Source organism: Streptopelia decaocto (genome assembly GCF_964273445.1).
Source record: "Streptopelia decaocto genome assembly, chromosome: 7".
In the NCBI taxonomy this organism is placed as follows: Eukaryota; Metazoa; Chordata; class Aves; order Columbiformes; family Columbidae; genus Streptopelia; species Streptopelia decaocto.
In genome coordinates this window covers 24715510-24733093 of record NC_138661.1, presented here as the reverse complement: position 1 = coordinate 24733093, position 17584 = coordinate 24715510, and the positions used below count along the sequence as shown (strand labels likewise).

Below are 17584 nucleotides of genomic sequence, written 5' to 3'. Positions count from 1 at the left end.
CTCCTTTAGTCTTTCAGTTACTTAAAACCAATAAAAGGTAGATTTATGAGCTGTGTGTTATTAGATGATTATAATAGAGGAGAACTCTGGTTAAGGAGACTGACCATATTTAGCACTGGGAAGTTATATGTGGGCAGCTCAGCTTCAGAATAGTCTGGCTGTTTGTGATGCGCAGGTGGTATTAAAAGTCCTTAGTTTGTATTTGGAGATGCCACTCTTTAGCAGGTGACTTCTGCTTAGCCCTCAGAATCGGTATTCATGCATTGTTTGTTTGGTTGGTTGGTTGGTTTTTTTTTAGGTTGAATGTATGGGTTCTAGTTAGGCTATGTTAGAAGTACAGTGACAATTGTGAAAGCTGCATGACTGTCTAGTGCCCAGCACCTTTTAGGCATCCTTAGTACATCTGGGTTCAGTTACTTGACACAACTCACCCCCAATACTAAAAGAGGCGGAATTGTCATTAGGTAGTCTTCTCAGCCGTTTAAGAAATGAAGCCTATCTCTATGCTCCTGTTCAGTAACCCATCTTATTTATTTAAGTACTTGGTTTTGAAGCAAGTTGCAGTTTTATTCAAAAAATGTAATGCAATGTACAGTTTGGATTAAACAAAGCAAGGCATAAAAAAGAAAAGCATCTTTTTGGTCTTTGGACAGGGACAGCAAGGTAATGTATAGACTGAGATCATTAACAGGAATGCTAGGTCTGTCTTAAAGTTCTTATGTGGCTCCTGATGCCCATAGGCTTTGTGTGCCAGGATCCAGGCCAGCGATCAAGCCGGGCAATTTGTCATTCATCTGAATCTGTCAAGAGAAATCTGTACCAGAAGCTGCAGGTAAGTGACTTCTACAAGCCAAAGCTGAGGGGGATAGCAGGAAAGTTACTCTCATTTAGTTTGGCTCACAGGTGAGAGATCCAGTGAGTGAGTGAGGTTATCTGGATTTCTAGAATAACTACAGAAGAGACTCAGAGGATGTACCTGGGCTATGGGCTGTTTAGTCACTTTTGATTTCTTGTGAGTAACAAGCTTCCAGAACCCTGGAGCTTTATGAATGTCTCTAAGACCTCCTTCCAGGTGGAAGGAGCATTTTGCTTTGGAAATTTAAGGCTTCTTTCCCATTCAGTCATGGAATCTCTCACTTCCTTTCCTGTGGATCCTTGGATTGAGGCCTCACATGGCTTGCTGTGACTGTTCATTACTTTTTCTGCTGAGAGAATGCTTTGTTAGCACTGTAGTGCTGAAGGGCAGTTGCTCTCTCTCTTTTTGACTGTGAGACGGTCCATAAATATCTGTTGATGTGGAGCACTCACAAAAGGCAGGAGGTCCCCTATGTCATTTGGCATTTCAGCTGCATTTCTCCTCAGGCAAACAGGCAAACAGTGTATCCTGCCACTCGGCAGCTGGTGCATGTGCACCTGTGAGGGACATACAGCATGGCCATGCAGCTCAAGTTCAAGTAGGAAATGAAAAGTCATTTTCGTTTTGTGACAGAGTACTGGTACACTGTTCATTTTGGTACAGGGAAGACTCACAGAAATTACAACATTTTGCATCTTGTAAAACTGGGGAATCTTGTGTCACTGGGAGAGCGGTGAATAACTGTTAAGGTGACATTTGAGTATCTATACAATGCATGGCTGAGTCCAAAGCTTCTAAGGCAAATTTAATAGATAGGATTTCATACAGATCCCTCTGACCTTAAAGGTGCTCTTTGTGGCAGACAAAATATATATCAGATAAATTAGGAGCTGTTTCAGAAAAAGTAACATTCTCTCGTAAAGTAATGCAATCGGATCCTGATGATTTGATGTCCTTTATCTGAAAAAAAAAGTGCAAGACAGTTGCAGAAAATGGACCTGTGGAGAAGCATTGAATTTTAACGAGGCTTTAAATTTATAGATTTGTTATGCTTAAAAAAACACAAATAGGTGTAAGGACAGAGCAGTGGTTATGAGATGGGATTACATTATCTTTCCAATTACATAGTTTTATAGCATGCTTTTCTTAAGTACCTAAATGGAAATCCCATAGCTGAATAGGTGTATAGAGCTTTCCATGGTTCAGGAATGTTTTGGCCTGTTCTTTGCTGAATGCATTTTATCTCAGATTGTTGGATTTCTGATACTTCTGTTCCCATTCACAGTTGCAAAGGGTACTTTGAACCGCTCTTGTTTTTCTTAACTCCTTCATGATGTCTTAAGTTTTGATCGTTCACATAAGTCATCTTTAGTGATTGTAAAAGTTGTTTCTTGGGAAACAAATGCTGATACTAGCATTCTTGTTGATGAGACAGTGACTCTGTTTTCTGAGTTTCACCGGACTGGACTGCAAGTTCCTTGTGCAATTTCTTTCGTTTGGCTCTCTGAGCATTTCTCCCTCTAGGGAAATGAACAATTCAGCTCCTTCCTTTGTAATGTATTGTTGATTTGGGTTGGAGCTCTTTCAAATAATTGTAGGCAATAAAGGGACCTCAACCTAATTTTTATAGACCAACTGTAGAGAACTTGGCAGTAGTAGGGCTAAAAATTATAAATAGGTCTCCTGAGAATCCTTTCTTACATCATTTGCCCTCTTTGGCATTGGAGAGGAGGGAGACAGCCTGAATACCAACCAAGGCAAGAAAAATCTGAGCTCCTATGATAATAGTTTTCTTTTGAACCTACCCCAGTCATTAAACTGGTCTTGCTTGTAGACCAGATGCCAGATAAGTAATCCAGGGTACTTTTTGACATTCTGCTGATGTTTCTATACTTGTTTTGGAATGTTAAATAGCATCTTTTTTCTCTGCAAGAACTGGAATTTTTTTGAGATACTTAAATGAAATGGCTTCTGGAATGTCAAGAAATTTAGTTTGTTTTTTTTTTTTATAGTATATGCTCTGTTGTGTGAACAATTTTACTTGACAGCATCTGCTTCTCCTTAATACATAGCTGTTAAATATTTCCCTCTGGGTAGCTCTTATCTTACAAAAATATCAGTTCTGGTCATGAGAGTTGAGTTCATTCGTCCATTCTGCAGAGCTCTTTTCTGTGTGCTTTTGAAAACTATGTGTATGTCCAGATGCATTCTGCCCAGTTGAGCACATCTGAGGTTAGGATCAGTGCTGCATTTGGAATGGGAACAGGATGCATTTGTGGAGGATGTGAGGAAGATCTGAACTGAGATGATGGAAGCAGTTAGCTATATCTCTGGACTTTAGTTATACGCTTTTGCTTTGGGGTACTCACCACTCCTCTGCAACTTGGGCAGGGATGATGCTGTCTTGGAGAACACAAAGTTTTTATTTTCTTTTTGCATCTCTTGCAGCGTCCTGGGTCTCTGCAGTTACAAACAGCAAACACCAGATTGGTAAGTACCCTTCAGCTCCCTTCACCAATACAAGGGATGCAATTTCATATGTTACCTTGCACAATACTTTTGGCAGAATTGGTTCCAAAATATATTTTGCAGCTAAGTAGGCTGGTGGCAGGGGGAGGTCAACAAGAAAAGAGGAGGTGGGTAGGTACTGGCACATGTTTCCATGTGGCAAGAGCAAAGGTTGAAAAAACCATATCAGTTCCGACAACTTAAAAACAGATTAAGTGAGGTGTGGTGAGAGTCAAGGTCAGTTGGGTCAAATCCCTCGAAGTTTTTAAGCCTACAAGTATTTCTGAACTGCATTTTGAAGAAATTGCATATAGATGTTTAAAGATAAAGCTGTCATTCTGGTCATCAAATGATGAAGACAGTGGCAGCACAGTGTTCTGGATTTTGTAGGTCATTGAAAAGGAAAGTGCAAAACAAAGGAAGAGCTGGTGCAAGCAGCAGCAAATAGGAATGTCACACCAGAAGGGAGGAAGAGGAATTTTTGTCTTGTGTACTACAGGGGATGGAATAAGTCTGAATGAAAATAATAGCACAGGTGAATCTGTATGAAAAAAATTCAAGTGGCTCTGTAAGAGAAGTGATTATTTTCTGTGCAACAGTCATCTCAAGGAATCTGCAAAAATCTGAGAGTAAACTGGGTCAAAATAGATACAGAGATAAGAAGGATTTCTTAAAGATAACAGAAAAATGTATAACTATTGTTATCATAAGTCAGAGTGATCCACCTTTCTAAATGTCATATTTGGCATTCTTCTTGCGAGCCATATGGACAAATCAATGTTAGTTTACAATTTTAAGCACCTGGCTCTGTGGGGACACCATAGGCATTATTTTGCTGCTGGGCTTCTTGCATGAATGTAATAGCGATGACTCTCATTTTCTCAGCAGGAAGGAAGGGTAGGACAGATGGAATCATCTTGAGAACCTAATTCATTCTATGTGCCGCCGTTTATGTTGTTCTGTGTGAGATTAGCTGGGGCTAAGAGAAAAGACTCATTGAATAATGAGGTTTCATAGAGAATAGGAAGGACCTTTGTGCCAACTGCTGTCAGTGCTTAATATAATCAGAATCATGATGTGGGAAACAGAGATGCTTGCAGAATTTGGAGATAAAACAAAGTGGATGGATTTATCTATGCTTTTAAAGATAAGCTGGGTCAAAGAGGAAACAATATCTTAATGAAGCTGGAAACATTTCTGTGCTACAGCCAGGGAGAATTCTGCATTGAAACACTGAAAAAAAGTGTTTGTGCAAGAATTTCAGTGAAGTTAAGAGTTTTTCTCTAGCATGTTGACAGCAGTGTAGTTTGTTCTCAGGAGGCAGAGCTGCCAATGCATAGGCATATATTTTCTATTTGTAATCAATGAAATAATCCCCATTGTGCTGTGATAATGGAGATGATTATTTCCTTCTGATAGGATGAAAATTTCTGTAATATTCTCTTTGAGGAGCTGTTCTCACATGATGATTGTTATGACAGTGTCAGGAAATGGTTTTTAAGAGGTGGTTACCTAGCAGGAGATTTTTAGAGGAAGTGATGAAGCAAAGTTGTTGAGCTGTGCTTTTGAAATGGCAGAAAGCTTAGGAAGAAAGACTAAAACCCTTTCAACTTAATGCCTTCCACAGCATCAAGCAAGCTTGTTTGACTACTGTTTTTATTTCCTCTTCAAATGCTTGTGTCTCCTACCTTCTCATCCAGATTGCCTCATTTTATCTTGTTTTACTTAATGAGTTTTCATTAGGCTTAACAAAATGTTTCAGCTGGCACCTGCTATTTCTGTTTTCTCATTGGATCTTTCTGTGCCAGTCACTGCAGTGTAACCCATTGTAGTGCAGTGCCTGTTGCTTTTGCATTTGCTTCATCTGCAGATTCTGAACAGCTGCTTGCAATTTCTAATGAAACAGAGAGAATGGAAGTAAACTCCAATAGTCTTTACAAATTAAGATACAACCTGATCTTGCCATGAGTTTTACTTATATCTGAGCAGTCCAGGATATTCCTCAGGCTTATCCAGCTGACAGTTTCTGTTATGTTTTTCTTCCTAGATTAAAAAGGCTCTCTGTGCATTCTCTGTTCAGTATAGTGTTAAAAGAAAATTTGAATTTTGTATAATGGCATGAGACCTTCTAGACTCTTAACACACTACTTTTACAGAGATAATTTTTCTGAACTGGGTCTAAGACCAGCTGAAATGTACTTGAGAACATGAGACTGTTTGCAAATTATTTATTTTCTTATTTTTAGAATTTGCATATGTATGCAAATTTGCATGATGTATCTACATACACGTACAAGAGCTGTCTGTTAAGTGTGATAAGCAAGTTGAGTTCCAGCAGTATAGTAACAAAAGAGTAAGAGTTGGTGAACTTAATTTTTCACTTTTTCCCTGCAACTTTACCTCATTGGTGAATTACAGTTCTGTTCCAGTGTAGCAACACAACTGGAAGAGAGAATCATGGTTCTGGTAGCACTGGGGTGTGAATCCAAGTGTATTTGGGACCTATGAGTGTGAATGCTGGCTCTAGTGCTGCTTAGGTGAGGATTTTTCTGTATGAAATTCTGCCTTTGGTGCTTTTGGGTATGTCTCACGTTTTTCCGGAAAGGACCAGGGGTGTAAATACTGGCACCAGTGCCTGAATTGTGCGTCTTGCTGTGCTAAAACCTAGGAATGTGAATACTCACACTTGGTGCCCTCTGTGGTGTGAACTCTTTCAGCAGCTGCAGTGTGGAATTGTGAATTCTGGCTGTAGTACTCTGGAGTGTAGATTCTGCTGGGAATGGGGTCCTGGAATTTGAATGTAACTTTTTTTATTTAAAAAGTAAGTTGAGAGAGGAAAAAAGAAAAATCTGGGTTCACACTGTCTCTACAGCGTACCCGTCCTCTGTCTGCCAGTGATGCTGAAATTAAAAACCCGATGCCCTCAGGCAGGGAAAAAGCAGCAGGAAAGCAAGGGAGCTCTGTGCTAGGTCTCTCCATGGAGGAGGTAAGTAGGTTATTGAATATCTTTTATTTACCTTGGCTTTCATGCAATATGTGGGGTTATTTGCTCAGCAAAGAGCACGTGCGTGCGTATGAAAAATATGACAGAAGTAGTATAATTTTTGAAATGGAACTGCTGAATTTTGCTGCTGGTACTGCCCTTGCCCTCAGTCATGCCAGGCATGCATATGTGCTCCAAGCAGCAATAGACTCCTTCAGAATTTAAACGCAAGATAAAATTGCTTGGGATATCATATGTACTCAGCCCGCTTCCAGGACTGCAGTAATCGTGGTGTCCTCTGAAACCCAGAGATTTTTCTAGGGTTCGTTTTTCATTGTATATATTTTGCTGGCTATATTTCTTTTTTTCCTCTTTTTATTCTAAGGTTAAAGTTCTTCGTCGAGTGCAAGAGGAGAATGAACGGAGAGGAGGCTTCATCCGAATATTCCCTACCCCATTAACATGGGACCTTTATGGGTGAGAAAAAGATCCAATAGGATGGCTCAGTGTTGCACTGATGCTCTGTGTTGAGGGCTATTCTGTGTTAAGTATACGTAGATCAACCAGTTTAGCAATCAGAAAGATACATATTGAGGGTTTTCGTAGAGTTTACTTTAGTGCTGAGGATGTTCTTTTCTCATCCCTGGTTTTAACTGCTTCTTTGCCTAGCTGTACCTCATGGAAGGCTATCAAGCATTGTCTCTGGTGCTTTTCTGTCAGTATAAAAATGTCTTCACTTCAGATAGTCCATTGCTGCTATCTGCTTTTACATCCTAGAGCTACATGTACTGTGTATGCTGTCATTAGGCCATAAACACAATATAGAACTCATCCTGTGAGTGATACTATATTATGCTTTTCTATTTTTTTTTTTTTTCCAGTCTGTAATGTTTCTTTGTGTCTCTTGCCTCACCAGGAACTTCAGCTGAGAAGTGATAGCTCTCCTCCTTTCCTCTTTTCTGTTATGGTACAGCATATTGTCTCAATCCACTTCTGGGATGTTTTTTATAGAACATTTATTTCTGCACTATGCTGTGTTTCATTGTGTTGATATATCCTGTATTTTGTTTTTTTAGATCCTTTTTAGAGCACAGGACATCAATGAATTACATGCTGGCTACACGCCTGTTTCAGGACAGGTAGAAAGCTTTTCTGTTTGGGAGGGAGGCAAAGGGCATGAAGGGCATGAGAAGGATTGATTCCTCCCTTATGCAATGTTACAAACACCAGTCTTTGATTTACAGGTGTGGCAACAGTTGTGTCTCTTCTCTAGTGTGTCAGTGATTGTGGAGGTTTCTCAGATTTTTACATGTTGCCTTTCTGAATCCAAGGGCAAAAAGGACAATACACAAAAGGCGTGGGAATCGTTAGAGTAAAAAGATGAGTATAGATGTGAAAAACCTTCAAGCACCAGGGTTCTCTATGAAGGGATTATAGATGGTCCTTGCTTACCTTTTATTTCAGATTTTAAATCACATTAGAGCTTGTCCTCATGCAAAGTAAACACTGATATTTACTCCAGAGGTTTAGTATCCCTGTCTCTTGGCCTGTGCAATCATGATTTGATGCCTCTTTTTCTGGGTTGTGCTTGTGTACAAATCAGTTTGTACTACTAGCTGAACTTGTATTGAGAGCTGTGTGCAGTGTCTTTCACTATGTGTTTAACACCCTCCCTTCTCAACTGTTTTTCTTATCCAAATGTAAGATTCACCATAAAGTAACTACAGAGTAAGGATAAGGTTGATGACTGAGGTGACAGAAGCTCTTCCTACATCAGCACTGTAGGATATTTGTTTTTCTGCTGTGTACTTTGATGGGTGTGTCTAGAGGGTGGCTCCAAATGCCGCTCCAATTTAAGCCAGACAGATGGGAGCATCAGTTGTAGAACAGCTGCTCAGATTTCCTCTTTTGAAGCCTTTTTTTTTTTTTCTCCTTTAAGATAAAACTCGCAAGGAATTTTGTAAATTTGACCTTTTCATTGTACATGTGAAAGACTTCAGAGGCTTTTTAATCCAATCAGTGATTCAGAATGGAAGGTAATTTTTGCCATTTTTCCCTTTTTAGGGGCAAGATGAAAAGAGACTTCATCACTGAGAAATCCCGGTAAATGGCTTTTTTTGGTAGGATTTATTATAAATTTAGATTTCCACAGCTTCATCTTCCAAGTCCTGGGCCAACACCTTTTCTAGCCAAAATCCATCGAACTAATTTTAGAAAAATACAGTAAGCAAAGAGTATCGTGGCTTGTGGAGGGCTTAAGTTTTGTTGGATTGGACTTTAAAATTGCTTCTATTGGGCTTCCTTCTTTGGCATTCCTACCATATTGATAAACCTCATCTCACTGAGCTATCTCAAAAGATCCTGTAATGCATGAGGGTTTTGGACTTCGTTTGCCTATATATTAATTTTGCTAGATCTAAAAGATAAATGGAGCAACAGGAGTTTTCTGTGCATGTTCCCACTTATATCATAAAGAGTACTTTGCCTGATCTATGTGCACTGGCAGAAAGTTGTTCTGTTTGTCTCCCTAAGGAATCTGACAGGGTTCCTTTTCCCTTGGTTCAGGCAGAACTTGTAAAAAGGTTTGTCATTTTTCACTTAAGTTATGTTGAAATTCTTATCTCTGACTGAACAATAAAGAACAAGCTGTCTACATAAAATATTCAGAAGACTGGATCAGGTCCATGTGCTCTCTTCCCACTCAACTCTATTGTTTTGAACTCTTGCAGTTCAGTTTTTGCTATTAATTGTGCCTTGAGCTGCTGCATGATGGACAGATGCTGCTCAGTCATGAGCATGATAGTGCATTTTGGGGCTTTGAGATTTGCAAGTACTTTACAGAACATCATGACTCCTTTCAAACTTTTGTGGGGCTTTTCATAGACTAAAGTTAGACTGATCGTAAATATTTCTTCCCTGTGTCAGAAAGAGTGTTTATTGAAGGAACTGAATCTACTAAGTCTCTTGTATGATCAGGAGAGAAGCATAAAGAGAAACTGAGGATATCTCTGTATTATGTTTCCCAGAGCAGGCCTTAATGAAAGGCTGGAGATGAGACCAGAAGCTGTAGATTCTCATGTTCTCTTTTACGAGAGAAAACTTGTTTCGCTGGAGTTACGGAAGCGCCGTCGATGTCATGGCAAGGCCAGAGCAGCACGGACAAGATCATCAGGTATGCATGGCTAGGGTCTTAGAGGAGCAGCTAGTCACAAAAAAGCGAGCAAGGACTTTTTAATTTGAAATGTGTGTGAAAGGGGTTGTTCTGGCCTTTGTAGTCCCTAAAGGGATTCACAGGTTGAAGTTAATAGTTTTAATTTCAAGTGTTAATAGTTTTTACTTCATTTCCCTTCTGAGCTTCCTGCCTTCTTAGTGTCTAGAATTTCATTCTTATCATTCCACATCCCCACGTGTATGACTAAAGGTGATCAATATTCTCTTGAAGATGAGCTAGTGGTTGCATTTTGGGTACAAGAATTCAGCAGTATTTGTGCCTTTATAGTCCTCCAGCTTTACAGAGAAAGATGAAAACGTGACCTTCCAGAATGGTTCTCGTACACAGCAGTGTGGAAAGAGAGAAATCCTTCTTATCCAAGCTGATGTGGGAAAAACTTAAAAGGGTGCAGAGGTGAATGATCCTCACAAGTGGCTGTTCCTGAAGTCATTATCTAAACTTTTTCTAGTAGCTGTATGATGCTGCCTGCGATGGGAGATATTGTATGTTATAAAATGATTTTTGCTGCTATGTTAAGATATATGATCTGCATTGGCAAATATGGTAATTTACATTTCATATCTTTGTTTTTTTCTGACACACAAAAATACAAAAAATGAGTATATATGTCAAGTATGAGTGCATGTATGTCAATATATATGTAAGCATTAGGATAAAATATAGGAAAATGCCTTTTTTCCCCATTTGTGAACTTAAAATAAGGATCTTGGTCTGTCTTCTCTGATATTGGGGGAAATGGGCTTCTCAACTCTTTGATACACAAGCAGAAAGAATAATAAAGAGCAGCAGTACTTAAGATGCTATTATAAAATGGTGGTGTTCTATCCTTCTCTCAGAAAAGAGTTTAGAAATTAACCAACAGGTATCAATAGCAGGACAGTCTTCCCCACTTCTTTTTTTGTAACCAGCATAGGTGATTTCTGTTCTCCTGCAGGGACATCAGAACCAACAAAGCTGTCCGTCAAGTCAGGCACAGAAGATGAGGAGGAAGAGGGGGTGGATGAAGATAAAGATGAAGAGCTAGATAGAAACGTTGGCGCTCCTTCGGATGCCCAGGTGAAAAGCAAGCCAGAGCTCTCTGACTTGGTGAATACTACCTGTAAGGAGAAGTTGCCAAAAAAACTTGACAAGAAAACTGGAGATGGAGGAGAACCGTTTCTTCAAAAAGCAGACTCAGAATCTCCGTTTAACTTGCTGCACATTCTTCAAGAGCATGGAAACCTGAGGTGAGAGATTTCTACGTATTGCCTTGAGTTTTGACCAGCATCTAATATTGGTTAAAATGCGGAGGATGTTAGTGCCACGTTGTCAATGAGTATGAGGAAATAAGAGGACCCTAGAGAAAGGGGCCTAGATTTTTGTCTGATTGTGGCTGCCTTAACAACTGGTTGGCACAGAAGGGAGATTATTGCACAGACTGACAGTTCACCTGAATGCCCAACCTGTTGTATCAGTACAAAGCATAAGCCATGGTTTCAGTTGCTCTTCTTTAATCTGGTGATATAAGCTATTCTTTGGTCTACTCAGGCTTCTGAAATGCCTTTCGATCTTAATGCAGGATGCCTGCTATTGAATTCTAAAATTCATCTTTTCATTCTTCACATTTTCAGATAGGTGGGTATAAATATACGTTAAACTATCCAAGAAAAGTTAGTAGGAATACCTCAGTGCTGCTTCTTCATAAAATTAGTTTTCTCATTTTTATGCTTTTATTTTTGGTGTCAGAATTTTTACCTCTACTACTGATCTCTGCTCGCGATCATCACCTCCTGAGCAAGACAAGAGGTCATTTGAGAATGACAAGTTACTGAAACATCTCATTGACTGCTGTTGAGTATGACAGTGTGGAGCAGAGTATGTTCTGATGCAGGCTCTGTTGCTTGAAAAAAAAGAAAGAGAGGTACCGGAGGAGATTGTATAAAATAATACCAACCAGGGTCCTACTAGGTGTTTAGAAGCTTGATCCTCCCCTTAAATGTGCATAGTAAAACTGTCTATTTGCAGATGGACGGACAGGAAGGGCAAAAAGGAAGTGTGACCGTATATGTTTGTGTAGGAGGTTCTTACATCTTCTAGATAAGGAGCATTATGCTTTCTGTGAAAAATGTCCAAAGGTAGAGAAAATAATTGTTACTTGTTGCTTTCTTGGTTTAGTTTCTGAGAGAGTTTATGAATTCTCAAATGGATTTGAGGATTGTTCTAAAGTCTTCTTGTGGGAAGGACATTTGCTGTTATGACAGGAAAATACTGAAACCTGTTTTGAGGATGAACACAGCAATGTTGTCATATATAGAACTAACTCCTTCCAAGAACGTAAGCTCTGTGTGGTGTTCCTGGCAGAACCTTACTCAGCACCCAGTAGCATTGGGATTCCCCACAGAAGTGTGTAAGGCTTGTGGTGACCTCATGCTCCAGGATTGTGCTGGGCTTGGCCCCATCTGATCTGTCGTTGATGAAAGCTTTGCTAGTGGGGTCAACAGGCAGAAGAGCTGAAGTAATGAAATTTTCATCCAAAAGAAAGCAGACTTGTTACAGTCACTTTTTGTAAGTGGCAGGACTTTTCTCTCTCTCCTTTTGTGGGCCTGGTGAGGCAATCCTCTGCCTTCCACACATTGGGTGTTGCTGGTGAAGAGATGGCAGTTGAATGAAACATGTTGCCCCAACTGTACCATTTCCAGGGAAGTAAAAAAGGGAGCTACTTGTTCCTGCATTTAAGGCCTCAGGTTTCAATATTCCGCACACCGGAGCAGAGGCAGCGTTATACAAGGACCTTCTTCAGTTTCCCTTTTTTAAATCACAGAAGTACCAAGTGCAGGTAAATAATTGTATTGCTGTGCTGATATATTGATAATGGAGGGTCCTTAGTTCCTACCAGCACAAACCTTGAACTCCTGTTCATGAGATGTTTCAGTTACAGCTAAAAAAAACCCTGCAGCCCTAGAGAGCCCTCAGGGGAAAGCCTTTTCTGATAGATGGTGGCCTGATGTATAGAGTATTATTTCTTAGTCAGGATTCAGAGTGTTATCCTGATGTTCCACAGATATGGGAAGAGAAGGTAGGTGTGGTGACTAGCAGCATCCAGAGCTCAGAGGTGTTCCAAGGCCTGCTGTGCATTCTGGAGTTCACTGGAAGACAGGAATTGTAATCAGGTGTTTTTGTCATGTTTCAGTCACTGCAGTATTGGTACAGCCATCCACAGAGGATGTTAGTTCAACACTCCCGTGAACTCAGCATTTGCTTAGCCCCTCTTTGCCTGTCATGGTCTTCCAGAAGCATCAAAAGCTAATGATTAAGCAGATGCATGGATACTTTTAGTGTATTTTATTTAAATATAAATTTCAATTCGTATCTAAATTGATGCATTGATCTCCGAGTGCTACTATGTACACTGTAAGAGTGTTCATGAAATCTACAGACATATAAAATTGGAAGACTAAATTTCTGGACTGACTTTTTAATAAGTTTTCAGGGACTCATGTACATGGAGGCTGGTTTTAATAATCAATTCAAGAATGACACAAAATGTAGAAATGTACTAATGAAATTTGCTGATGGAAAAGACCTGAGAGTTATTGAAATTAGAAAATAGTAGTATAGTAAACATGGGAAGAGCTGGATGACCTTGAGGATAGGAATAATATAACTAGGGTGAAATTCAGTAGCACAAAGTACATTCTTTTAAGAACTAATCCTTTACAGCAGAAATTCTATTAGCTGGGTGTTCATCAACTGGAAATTAATTATAAGGAAAAATATCTTGCATGCTTGTTGATCACAGGAGGTTTGTGAAGCTCTAGCTCATGCATGCATGAAAATGCCAAATGTGGTCTAGCGTTTATCACGTGAGATACTTCTGGGATGTCATTGCATTATTGTATACAGTTGCTATCACTCCTGTTCATGGAAGCTAAATTGTGACTGCAGCAGGTGGAGATGAGCTACTAGTCTCATCCTGTCACCAGTATGGTTGCTTTGTTAGAAGACACTGGAAGATGTAGATAGTTCACCCTAGTAGAATTGAAACTATGAAAGGATGTAATTGCTGTTAATAAACGAATTGAAGGTAGGAGACCCATCAAGAATGAAATTACTTAAGATACAGGATGATGTTGGGAAAAGAAAAAGCAAATATAAACTGCTCATGAGGCTGGGTAGTAAAAGAATTCTTCTAGTTATTAGAACAGTAAGTTCTGGAATAACATTCCAGGAGAGTAATGGGTTGAAAACTCTAGTTTGTTTTAAGGTGAAACTTGATAGTTTTATAGAAAAGATTAGGACAATGCCTGTGATGGAAGGGGAATCTGTCACTAACACTAAAGCCCATCTGCTTCTACATCCTTATGAAAGGGAGAAATCATGCTTGGTAATTCAAGGGACAGCTTGTAGCAACTATGGGGAAAAAATAAGAGGAATAGTGGAGACTGGGAGAGCAGAATGTTGGAGGAAAAGGTTTAGGCCAAGATTGCAATGAACAGAATTAGGCAAAGCTTTCAGCAATTTCACTCGCAGCAGATGCACATGCTAAAGTGACTACTATTGTGAGGGAATAAGAGGCAATGTGTCCCTCCCAGTCCATCCCCAGTCTTCTCCTCAGTTCATGCTCACAGCTTCCCAACATATTCTGCCAGTTGCACAGCAGATTTTGCTGATGTTCTTTCATTCTTAAGTGCTGCCTTGCTTAATGAAATTTGGCGTGTCCTCAGGCCAGCAGAGGAAGAGCTCACTTTCATAGATAAAATTATTTCCTTTCCAATGGGAATTGCAGGGCCTTTGTTATAACTCTGGCGCTAGTACCAAGCCCTTTATTTATTTTATGGTCTGTTGTTGTGGTGTTCAAAATGCTTCTGAAGACAGAGGCCCAAGAGGGCCTAGAATTTGGTTTAAAAATACACAGTTTTGCTGATGTTCATATTATTGTCTTTTGGAGGAGAGGAGCTAAGGCTGTGCAAAGGCAAGAAGAGCATTCCATTTTTAGAGATGATCTTAGAGAGCATCTGCTGCCTTTTGTATCTTCTGCAAGATGTACCCCATCTTGGCAAATTGAAGGTCTCCTTGAAAATACTAGTGGAGTGAAGGGGTCCTCCTTCCCTTGGGCTTCAACATTTGTGCGTCTAGGAGGTCCTTGCTGGCTGTACTTTTGTCCGTAAGCTGTGCCTGGCTGCTGTAACTCTTCCCATTGCTATTCTGAAGAAAGCTGACTGATTCTTTTGGTCCACAGCAAAGTGCAAGCTCGCAGGGCTTTCTCTGCCTATCTACAGCATGTTCAGTCGCGACTGATGAAGGAGGCTGGTGACCAGATCCAGAATCCTGCCTGGGCTGCCAAAGAGGATGAGCAAATGGTAAGAAGCTTTATGCTGGCCAGACTGAGAAGCCATGCTGACATCCACCTTGGTAATTTTGAGGTCAGTTCCCATCCTTGGAAGAACTGAAGTCCAACTGAGATTATAGTTGTCTGTCTTTGGTTGGACTTGATGATCTTAAGGGTCTCTTCCAACAAAAATGATTCCGTGATCTTTGTCCAGCTGCCAGTGCTATATTTTTAATATACAGACAAGGATGGACTGCTGGCTGACATGTGAGCTGCTATAAGAGTAGACAGCTCTTCGTGACCAGAGTGTGGTTGACATTCAAGCTGCTCAGATCTTTCACTGGTTCTCCTTAACTGATCTCTGAGCTTACCTGCTTTTGAGTTCTTATGTCTAAGATTCTTTAAGATTACTTGGCCGTAAACAGTTTCTGCTGCATTAAACAAAGCATTTATCTACTCAAATAGAGCAGGTACGCAGTTAAGCTTTTTCTCCTGTGTACAGTTTTACTCCTTGCAGGCATCTGGTTTAGGAATCTTCCTTGCATTCTAGATAGGGGAAAAAAAAGTGAAAGCCACTGAGGAGAGAAAATTAATTTCTAGCATAGGTGTTGAATTTTTGTGATGAATTTTTCTAGGCAGTATTTTAAGGCCCTATGTTTCATGTATATACATTTTTAAAGGGTGCAGCAAGCCTAGATCCCCTCACAAGCCTTCCTAAAAGAGCTTCGTACAATAGGCTCTTGAGCTTTCTGCAAATCCAAATGTATTCTTGCTGAATGCATGTTGCAGGGAAACGGCCAGTGTAGTTCAGAGATAAAATTGTGTGTCAAGAATAATCATTCGACTCAGTGGAAAATGTTACCCTTGCTCTTTCCAAGTAGAAATTAAAACTGGCTTTTTGAGAGTCACTTTGTCTGCTGTACTGTGAAAAACAATGTTTAAAATAACAGATCAAACCAGCCTGGAGTAATGGCAGTGAGAGGCGAGCTGTGAAATCCAATAGTTTGGCTGTGAGGCTGCTCATTTGTGCATTAGCAGAGCTCCTAACCAAAAGCAAATCAGAGGGGAGACAGAAGAGGGTTCAAAACACCCACAGGATGCAACTCGCCTTAGGATTTGCCTTGCCATACGTTTCCCCCACCAGAAGTCAAACAGACATGGTGAGGGATTGGAATTACATGGCTGTAGATGTAGTCATCTGTTGCTGTGGTGAGGCTGTGGCAACACTATCCATATATGAAAAGTGATGAAATGGGACTACATCACCATAGTGGAGATATCTGGCCAAGATCACCTTCCCTGTGATAGCGTTGAGAGGGCTTTACACTAGTATGCTTCATCACAGGCCTTCTTTAACACATTACAGGTTGTTTTTTGGAAATGTTCTCCTAAAGTATCAGACTTGACAGGTTATTCTGTGTTGTTGCTGCTTTTTGCTGCCTTTTTTTTTTTTCTTCACCTGCCATGCTTTTCAGACAAACACTCTTCAAGTGTTCCCAGTTCTGACCCACCTCAGGAAAGGCTCACCATCATTCTTCTCCCCCCAACTTGGATTTGTAGGGCTACATTTAAAATGCACATAGCAGAATGCTTTTGTTTGCCAGTTATCTGTTCGTTTTCTCAGGACAGTCTGTTTAGTTCTTGCCAGCCATTAGCTGCCATAGTACCTCTGTTCTCTTCTCCCCACGTCTCGCAGTTGGGTTGGTCCATTGTTAACTCCATCTCTCTTGCTTGCAGGAGCTTGTGGTACGCTTTCTGAAGCGAGCTGCTAGCAATCTTCAGCAGTCTTTGAGGATGCTGCTCCCCAGCCGTCATTTAGGACTAAATGATCGTCGTCGTATCCTGGCTCAGCAGCTGGGCGAGTTCATAATCTGGTATAACAAGGTGACCAATTATTTCTCGGTTCTTCTTCTGGTAACTCTTTTCATTTCTGTTTGCTTCTTCTAACGTATCTCCTGCTGGCTGTTGTTTTAAAGGGTCTGTTCTGTAGTTTGCATGGTCTGTTTATAATTGCATGTCCAGTAATTGTAGCTTGTCTGCTCAAATTGTCAGACAACAGTATTACTACATATACATAAAGTCAAGTAATCATGTGCATAAATTTTAAAAGACATGTTGAAATGAAGTGGGATTTAACTGGCAGTTTGCTGCTTCTTTGGCTTGTCTTTGAGTCTAGTGCCTTGTAATGCCTCTTCCCATTTCTCCCTATTTTTGACACTTCTCTAGAGATTATTTTTTATACAGAACCATATGAAATATATATTTTACTATTTGTATGGTACAGTGAGGCACTGCTACCTCTCTGTAATATGGGATTCTGCATCCTGAGTGAAAAGGAAAAGCAGGTCCTAATGTAAATAATTTCCACCTCTTTAGATGCAGAAGATACTGCTCTTAGCATAGTGGTTTCATGCTAATGCTTGTTTTGTAAGAACAGTTTCCACTTTCCTTTGCCCCCTGGCATTTCTTTAATGTTAGAACTGGAGCAGTTTAAATTTTGCTTTCAGAGGTGGCTGTGCACAGAGGCCTCTAAGCTCCTACTCATTAGCAGAGGATGTTCTCTTATGCTACCTTGTCAGAACTGACATCTGGTAACTTGATCTGTCAAAGCGAGGGCTGGTATTGAACCAAATCTGTTCCAGGGAGTGCCTTCTATGCCTAATGCTCACTGAATTACTGTGTAAGGAGTAACCACAA

General features: G+C 40.2%; 1 protein-coding gene across 4 annotated transcripts in view; it reads left to right on the top strand.

Annotated features, from left to right (window-relative positions):
* The window catches only part of TTLL5 (tubulin tyrosine ligase like 5), a 136361-nt gene that overhangs the window by 37767 nt on the left and 81010 nt on the right, over positions 1–17584 (top strand). For all 4 annotated transcript variants that reach the window (XM_082058450.1, XM_082058448.1, XM_082058449.1 and 1 more), the window contains 10 exons: positions 741–832; positions 3305–3346; positions 6237–6350; positions 6733–6824; positions 7424–7486; positions 8412–8450; positions 9374–9519; positions 10514–10805; positions 14798–14918; positions 16625–16771. In XM_082058450.1, the coding sequence (XP_081914576.1) occupies positions 741–832; positions 3305–3346; positions 6237–6350; positions 6733–6824; positions 7424–7486; positions 8412–8450; positions 9374–9519; positions 10514–10805; positions 14798–14918; positions 16625–16771 (1148 nt within the window). The remainder of the gene's footprint in view (positions 1–740; positions 833–3304; positions 3347–6236; positions 6351–6732; positions 6825–7423; positions 7487–8411; positions 8451–9373; positions 9520–10513; positions 10806–14797; positions 14919–16624; positions 16772–17584) is intronic.